Source organism: Moschus berezovskii, chromosome 2 (genome assembly GCF_049115385.1).
Source record: "Moschus berezovskii isolate FMDL1 chromosome 2, NW_MosBer_1.0, whole genome shotgun sequence".
NCBI lineage: Eukaryota > Metazoa > Chordata > Mammalia > Artiodactyla > Moschidae > Moschus > Moschus berezovskii.
Window position 1 is genome coordinate 32,333,119 of NC_142461.1, and position 9,361 is coordinate 32,342,479.

Consider the following 9,361-nt stretch of genomic DNA (forward strand, 5'->3'; position numbering starts at 1 on the left):
AAATGTAGAAGGGCATCATAAGACTTGTTTTTCTCTAATACTAAAGAATAAATGAGTTTCTTTAGTTGTGCGTAAGATTTTGTCCATCATTGTTTCTTATTTGCTACATTTAAATTCTGTTCTTTGGGATCATATGCTAAAAAAAAATTCAGATCCCCTCTTATCATCATTTATTTTTTAAAAAACCAATTCTTTTTTAAAACTCTGCCCAAGTTACTTCTGGTTTTAGAGCTTTAAGTTTTGTACAAAGCTTTCAGGATGCTTTCATATATGGTTATCCATGACTATTCTGTCAAAAGAAGACAGTAATAATGTGGATTTATGAAACGCTGAGTTTCATTCTGTTAATCTTAACAGGCACTTATCACATGCATCCATACTCAGCAGATTTTAAAATGTTGCATCCTTACTTCTCCTTTGACAGTTTATCAGAGGAACAGACAGTGAAATGGAATGAGTTTGTGTAACATTGCTAGTGTTTAGGAATAGCAAAATAACCAACATATGGACAGCAAGAAAAGAAAGATTTAAAAAATCTGAAGCCAGGATTACCCAATGATCAATGGGTATCTTAAAAAGAGAGATTTGGCTACACTTATTTCAGGACAGAAGTTCTGACCATCAGCCTAAGGAGCTAAAGAAAAATTAGCAGAGACTTTTCATCAAGCAAGGTAATGAAGCCACCTAGCGGACACGACTGAATGACTTAGCAGCAGCAGTGGTTTGTTGTTGAATAATTTAAGATTATGTGAATGTGTAAAGTGTCTTGCGAATTGATTGAGTGGGTCTCTATCAAGCATGAATAGGACTCTGATCACTTATCATTTAGTCTGGCAAGGGGGGGGTCAGTTTCATTGAGAAGAAGAACAGCGCTGCTCTGTGTAATATTTTATATATTTATAACCTTTTTTAAAATCAGAAAGGACTTAAGTTAACTTACATGAAACTACAATGAAGGAGCACAAACTAGAAGAGAAAAGACAAAAAAAAAAACCATAAAGATATAAAAAGTAGTAAAAACTGTTAATTCAAAAATGTTTTCAAGATTCTGTACATTTTCCATGATAGGATTCTACGTTTTCAGGAAAGCATGGAAACTGATCAGTTATAAAAATTCAGTGTTCAGAACAATGAAATAATTTTTGGGAAAAGCAAATTCCTACCTGATGTCAAGAACAGAGAAATGTTTCTTCTGAAAGTCCTCACTGATGAGGTATTGCCTCATGCCATGTATAATGTCCTCCATCCTTGTAATAGAAATCAATCCCGAGTCTTGGAATCTTGTTTCTTAGCTGTGCCTGCGCTGCTTTGGAGGAGAATGTGCAACAAACTCTATTTTCAGGGCTTGCATGAAAGCATTTGATCCTCATAATAAGCCCAAGAGGAAGGCAGTATTATTATCCCATACTGCAGATTAGGCCAGTGACATGCTGTCCCTTTATGAACCTGCCCAAAGTTAAGCTCTTGAGTAATGGACCTGGAATTCAAACCCCCTGTGCTCTTTTCCAGGATGCTGTGTATACTGAATGACACATCCAGTGAAAATGGCAATGCTGTACTGAATACTTAGACAGTCTGTAGGGCATTGGATAGGAGTGCTTTAACATGGTGCTAAGGACATGGTGAGGACTGCACATTTCTGCGATGACCATTTACGTTGCCCTCCAGTGTCACAGGCTTCACCCTGACTCCAGTCACTGCACACTCATGCATATGCCATGTGCATGCTCACCTTTGATCGAAACAGGACCAGGCAAGAGGACTCAGGTTCACCACTTCCCGACTAATAAAAAACAGCTGAAATTCCTGATCTTTTAAAACAGTTTTCTTTTACTGAAGAACAGTTGATTTACAATGTTGTGTTAATTTCTGGTGTACAGCAAAGCAGTTCATTCATTTTATATATATATATATATATATACATTCTTTTTCATATTCTTTTTTTAAATTTTTATTTAATAAATGGTACAAAGCACAATGCCATAAACATTAACAGTTAAAATTTTCCTTTTTTAACATAAACAGTTAAAATTCTTTTTCATATTCTTTTCTATTGTGGTTTATCACAAAATATTGAATATAGTTCCCTGTGCTATACAGTAAGACCTTGTTCATCCATTCTATATATACCAGTTTGCATCTGCTAACCCCAAACTCCTAATCCATCCCTTCCCACTCCCCTCCCCTTGGCAACCACCAGTCTGTTCTTTATGTCCACAATTCTGTTTCTGTTTCATAGATAGGTTCATTTGTGTCATAGTTTAGATTCCACATATAAGTGATACCAGAGAGTGTTTGTCTTTCTTTCTGACATATTTCACTTAGTATGATAATCTCTAGGTCCATCCATGTTGCTGCAGATGGCATTATTTCATTCTCTTTTATGGCTGAGTAGTATTCTGTTGTATACATGTACCACATCATCTTTATCTGTTCCTCTGTTGATGGCCATTTAGGTTGTTTCCATGTTTTGGTTATTGTGAATAGTGCTGCTGTGAACATAGGGGTACATGTATCTTTTTGAACTCTAGTTTTGTGAAATCCATGACCTTCTGATGACTTTGTACCTTCAGATACAAGATTTAAAAGGCAGTCATAAGCAAACATGCTTTATTTTGCGAGTTTTTCCTTCTTAGAGTGGTATCTGTAAATGTTTGGGAATGGCAGCTAAATTGATTTCTCTTAACCAGCCATGAAAGTTGGTTAGGAATGAGCAAGGCAAGCCTGGCATCACTGAAACATTTTCAGTTAGAGTCAAAATACCATATAATCTGAGTCTCAAATTGAGCATTTAGAATAATGCTCTTTTAAGCTGTACTTTAGCATAATTGTGTGATTAATTTCTTGCAAAGCAGAAAAGGTATACTCTATAAAATGAATTTTCCATATAGATATGGCTCCTTGAGAACAAATTTCCATGGTATTTAAAAGAAATCTGTAGTTCAGTAAAGATTCTAACGTTCCTGAAAGATTTAAGTTCTGTTTGGGGAGCTGAAGCTCAATACTTTGGCCACCTGACTCGTAGAGCTGGTTCGTTAGAAAAGACCCTGATGCTGGGAAAGATTGAGGGCAGCAGGAGAAGGGGATGCCAGAGGATGAGATGGTTGGATGGCACTGCCGACTCAATGGACATGAATTTGAGCAAGCTCTGGGAGATGGTGAAGCACAGGGAGGCCTGGCATCCATGGGGTTGCAAGAGTTGGACATGACTGAGTGGCTGAACAACAACGACGATGACCTTCTGCCCATAAGGTTGAAGTTTTCAAAGAGATAACCTTTTAGTAATTCTGCTGAGTGCTTGAAAGTTTATCCTGTCTTGGGACTGTAAATGAAAGTGAGCAATGCTGAAATACGGTAAAGGAAACATTGGCTGGAAATCAAGAAACTTGGGGTTCCCAACTCCACTGTATTCTGATAATAAAGGAAGATACGAATTCTTTGGGTGTCATTTTTTTCTCAGAAACTTCTGAGTCAGACCTGGATTCAAATACCAATTCCAGTACCTATTAGCTGGGATGATATTGTATTAGCTAGGTAAACTTTCTGGGTGTCAGTTTATTTATCTGTAAAAAGTCTTTAGTAATACTGTGTGCAGGTATTTTATATATAAAAGTTTTTTTATACCTTCAATCTTTATAACATTCTTAAATGGAATATTCACTGTTGTTATCCCCACTTTATAGGTGCTATCACTGTAGCTGGGAAATTAGATAATGTGAAGAGGTTAATTAGGATAGTTTCTGAGATGTGTCACGTCACCTGGTACATAGCTGATATTCCAGATGTGGAGCTGATGTCTTCTGCTGGCTTCATCTCACCCGGCTCCTGCTTTTCTTTTGGGATATGCCTTGAAGATTAGTGAACAGGAGACCCCACGCATTTAACAACTTAACTTTGGGAATTAGAGATTTAGGCCAAAGTGTAAAAATGAAACTGAACTTTAATTTTTCCTACAGGAGTGGCAAAAACTCAATTATGATATCTATACCCTGCGACAGATTCGAAGGGAAGTGAGAAGTAGATGGAAACGCATTTTAGAAGATTTAGGTGAGTCTAAAAGTGATTGTAAAATGGCAAACATAACCAGTTGTGCTTATTCCTCTTTACTTTCTCCAGCCTGGTTTTTATAAAAGGAATGTCAGTAACTGGCTGATTAAGGCCATTGCTGCTGCTGCTGCTGCGTCGCTTCAGTCGTGTCCGACTCTGTGCGACCCCACAGACAGCAGCCCACCAGGCTCCCCTGTCCCTGGGATTCTCCAGGCAAGAACACTGGAGGGGGTTGCCATTTCCTTCTCCACTGTGTACTAATTGTTTTCCCAATGTCATCCTCTCTGTATCCTCCAGCATAAACATCTGATGTTTCTGTTATCATCAGCCCTTGTCTTGAGGACATATTTTGCCATGTGTTAGCCCATCTGTCTTCAGTATCAAGTAGCACAGGGCAGTGAAATCATATGGGATATTCGTTCAATCAAGATCATTGAATTTGGTGGCATTGTACATTGATTGATTTAAATGGAGCGATTTGCCAATTACTCATAGCTTTATAAGAGAGCAGATTGGGAGAAATATTATTTGTAAGAGAGACAGCAAATACCTGTGGTATTAGAGTAGCTATTGGGTATTGATTTTTCTTAATTCTGCCAGGGTTGTAATTCAGTAAATATGGCCCTCACATTATAAAGAAGCTTGTTTTCGTGTTCATAAAAAATGAATTTATCAATTTTGAAGTCCTCAGTCCTTCTCCTTTGAAAGAGAACATTATACCTTGGCATTATAACTTTGCAAATGTGGGTGCCAAGTTGCTATCCCCTTTTGCTTATGCTTGTATTAAATCTATGCGTCTTTTAGACCTTTGTACAAGTAATTTAGCCAGCGAACGATATTGCCCTGGGGGACGAATCTGGGCTTGGAGGAGTCTGGACCTGAAGATGACCATTTTGCAGGTTGAGGGGGCAAGTAGGAATTCTGGGGACTGGGAAGGAGGTGAAGAGTAGGGAATGGGAGGAGGGTTTCCAAACTGATAGAGGGGGTGTCAGGCAGTCAGTGGGTGAGTAGCAGAGGCTTACCTTGGAGGGAAAAGTTAACAAAGAAAATTTGATACGAAGAAACCAGAGAAACATTTTAATTAAAGACCCGACCAACCTCACTGAACTGCAGGGCAGCAAAGGGAGTGGTGCCTTGGGCTTCAGTTTTCTCCTATTTGCTCCAGTGCCATCGACGGGTCCCCTCATCACTTGCAGGTCTGTTGTCTCCTTGTGACTGCTTCACATGAGGGTTTAATTTCTTTACACAGGTTTTCAAAGAGAAGCAGACTCTTTGTTGTCAGTGACAAAACTGAGCACCATCAGTGATTCTAAAAACACAAGGAAAGCTCGGGAAATACTGTTGAGACTGGCTGAAGAGACCAGTATTTTCCCAACCAGTTGGGAGCTCTCAGAGAGATATCTCTTTGTTATGGTAAGTGTCCATCTGCTTTTTTTGTAATTTTAAAAATTAATTTTTATTAGATTAATAAAAATTAATTAATTAATAGATGCTTTTGTCCTTTTGGAAGGTGTATCAGATGGTAAAGAATCCGACTACAATCCAGAAGATTTCAGAGACCAGATTCTATCCTTGAGTTGGGAAGATCCCCTGGAGAAGGGAATGGCAACCCACTCCAGTATTCTTGCCTGGAGAATCCCATGGGCAGAGGAGCTTGGCAGGCTATAGTCCATAGGGTTGCACAGTCAGACACGACTGAAGCAACTTATCTCACATAGTTGCTTTAAAATGTTGTGTTGGTAGAACACTGAGTAGAGTTTCCTGAGCTGTTCTTATTAGTTAATCTATTTTATGAACAGTAGCAATAGTGTATATATGTCAATCTCAGCCTGCCAGTCCATCCCACTCACTCCCCTTTCCCTCTCGTTGCTGTTCATACACTTGTTTTCTACATCTTTGTCTCTATTTCTGTTTTCCAAATAAGACCATCTCTACCATTTTTCTAGATTCCACATATATGCATTCATATGTAATATTTGTTTCTCTCTTTCTGACTTACTTCCCTCTGAGTGACAGTCTCTAGGTCCATCCACATCTTTGCAAATGATCCAATTTTGTTCCTTTTTATGGCTGAGTAATGTTCCGTTGTATAGATGTACTGCATCTTCTTTATCCATTCCTCTGTTGATGGACATTTAGGTTCCTGATTTTGCTTTAAATTTTTGCTTCTCTCTTAGTCCATATACTTACTCATCGTTCTGACCCCATGAACTTCACCATGGTATGAGGTGTGAGAGATGGTGCTGGCATCTTATGCCTTGGTGTCCAGTAACCAGCACATCATAATCACTTTTGCTGCTGCTGCTGCTGCTAAGTCACTTCAGTCATGTCCGAGTCTGTGTGACCCCATAGACGGAAGCCCACCAGGCTCCCCTGTCCCTGGGATTCTCCAGGCAAGAACACTGGAGTGGGTTGCCATTTCCTTCTCCAGTGTGTGAAAGTGGAAAGTGAAAGTGAAGTCACTCAGTCGTGTCCGACCCTTAGTGACCCCACGGACTGCAGCCTACCAGGCTCTTCCATCCATGGGATTTCCTAGGCAATAGTACTGGAGTGGCTTGCCATTGCCTTCTCTGATAATCACTTTTAGGGCTTTAAAAATTCAGGTTTCTGGAATACACTTAGACCAGTTGAGACTTGGGTTGTACTTCAAGAATCTGTATTTTTCAGCCAATTTTGTTGTGCAGTCAGGTTTTTGAACCATTTTTAGGTCAAAGGGATGTGAGAAATAGTGGGTATACAGCCTAAATTGAGAAGTGATTTGAAAGGACTCTAAGAGCAAGGGAATGTTTCCTGGAAAATGTTAAGTGATTAAGGAGTGTCTCTAAATTTGTTGAGAAAAATTTAATAAATGTTCTACTCACTCATTGTTATTTCTAGATGGATGTGATTTTTAGATGAATTTTGCCACAGACATGGCTTTGTTTCCATTTTGACAACAGTTTTGTTTTTAATTTTTTGTCAGGACCGTCTCATTGCACTTGATGCTGCGGAAGAGTTCTTTAAAACTGCCAGTCGAGCTTACCCCAAGAAGGCTGCGGTCCCATGCCTGGCAGATGGCCAGAAAGAACTACACTACTTTCCTTTTCCAAGTCCCTAAAGGAGAAGCTATGAGGCAGAATGGGAATTCTTCCACTGGACCTCAGCAGCCAACCAAAGTTGGGCAAATGTGTGCAAACAGAAATGAGCAAGAAGAGAGCTAGCTAAGAGAAAAAGGATTTTGAATCCTACTAAAACCTAAGACTTTGGCTAACTGGTCATCATGAAGCTATGAAATGTTGAGGTTGCATTGAAACTGGTGATCTTGCATCAGAGAGTTGGTCAGTGGGCTGTTTTATCATGGGTGATTTGATTCTATTGCCCCCATTTTGGTTTTGGTTGTATGAGCTCTGACCACTGATCCTATTGGGAGAATGGGATATTCCAATTAATAAGATTACTGGAGCCATCATTGAGCCCAAATATGGATTACCAGTTTTTAAATAACTGTTACATAATATAGGCTAACCCCAGAACACTACTAGACATGATGTGACCTTCCTTGATTTTGGATCACCTACAGAACCTTGGAAGTGTTTGGAGCATCAGTTGGAGAATATCCAGAAGTTTAGGTGTACCAAATAATAGAAATATCTAGGAGTGCTGCTCAGGAGGGAGTCCTAAGTAGAATGATCCCAAGCGGAACTCCATGTAAAAAGCTCTGTCTTCAGTTGTGGTACAGGCATCCCAAATTCTTAACGTTACTGATACCTGGTTACCTCTTTTTTGCATAGTGTCCAGCTCTGGTCCACAAGCCCCTGCCTGATATTTTATCGGGGATATTTGACCTTCACTGTCTTCTCTTCTCTTTAGCCTGTTTCCAGCTTATTGACTGAGAGTTACACCTGCTCAGAGTCCTCTCGTGTGTATTTGCACCTCTTTAGGCCATGTTGCATTGAAGAAAGTCATTGCTGGACTTTCTTCCATCCTGAAGATGATTTTCAGAATGGAGCATTTCTGTCAATACAGTTTGCCACAGGTTGAGCAGCTCAGCTTCAAAAGTTAATAGCCCCTTAAACAAGGAGCTTGCCATGAAATCAGGGTTCATTGTATTGAAAAGAGCTTTTCAGGTTTATCAGTAGATTGCTGAAAATAATGGCAATATTCTTACTTTTACAGATTTTGCTTTTCTGACTGCAAGTTTAAAAGTAACTTGTATGCAGTCTGTGCAGGGGATTGTGACTTGAAGATTTCCCTACCCCAGCTAGCTCTTTTGGTAGTGAATACTTTGTTTAAAATATTTGTTAGAGGAGATGAGTGCATTGCAGACCAATTACCTGACATGTTTCAGGAAAATTTTTCGTAGTTGAATAAGTAAACAAAAAATTTTATTTTTTAAAATAAATAATACATTTTTATTTTGTTTGTTTAGTTCTTAATACCTCTCTCATGTTGTTTAAAATTAGCCTGCAGATATTTTCTCTCATTTCTGTAGGCTTTTGCAAGATAAACATACAGTGAGACAAACAAAACGAAAAAGAAACAATAAATTAACAAAATACATTTGAAGATTGTAGTGTTTTCATTCTTATCCATGGAATTTGTGTTTTGTCTTTCTGCCTTTTTTGATGTCAAAATAGAGGAGATTGTTTGCATCTATAGAGAATAAATTGTAATGATAGTCTTTATTTTTGGTAATGAATAAGTAAGATTAAAACTGTCTCTATGATTATAAAAACTCATGGAATTATCCCAGAAACTTTCATTGCAAATAATTAAAAGGTTTCTATATTTACTTTTCAGTTGAATGTGTGTTATATTTCCGAGAATAAAGAAGAAACAGATATTCTTTCCTTAATCCCTTTAAATTAAAGGTAAAGAGGCTGAGAGAGATGGGCTTAAGGACCTCTGGTCGTTCTAAGGCCAGTCAAGGGGCCAGTCTGAGCTCAAGTCCATTGAGAAGTACGTGAGAGGGGCTTGAGGGTGACGCAAGTGACCACTTCAGAAGTCACAAGGTGCCCAGCAGGAACAGGATCCAGGGGTTCACATGTGTATGCAGGGCAATTTCAGGTGGTAGATGGATGGAAAATTTTGTATTAATAGTTATTTATTTTAACATGCACCAAGGAAGTGAGGGGGTGGGGACTTCCCTGGTGGCTCAGCGGTAAAGAATCTCCTGTAATGCAGGAGACCTGGATTTGATCGCTGGGTTGGGAAGATCCTCTGGAGGAGGGCATGGCAACCCACTCTAGTACTGTTGCCTGGAGAGTCCCATGGACAGAGGAGCCTGACAGGCTGCACTCCATACGGTTGCAGAGTTGGACACGACTGAAGTGAC

General features: G+C 39.2%; 1 protein-coding gene across 1 annotated transcript in view; it reads left to right on the forward strand.

The window, feature by feature from the left end:
* MREG (melanoregulin) overlaps window positions 1-8,818 on the forward strand; it is a 78,831-nt gene extending 70,013 nt beyond the window's left edge. Inside the window, exons 3-5 of the mRNA XM_055398450.2 lie at window positions 3,957-4,047; window positions 5,297-5,460; window positions 7,010-8,818. Of these exons, the coding sequence (XP_055254425.1) occupies window positions 3,957-4,047; window positions 5,297-5,460; window positions 7,010-7,144 (390 nt within the window). The 3' untranslated portion in view covers window positions 7,145-8,818. The remainder of the gene's footprint in view (window positions 1-3,956; window positions 4,048-5,296; window positions 5,461-7,009) is intronic.
* The last annotated feature ends 543 nt before the right edge of the window (window positions 8,819-9,361 follow it).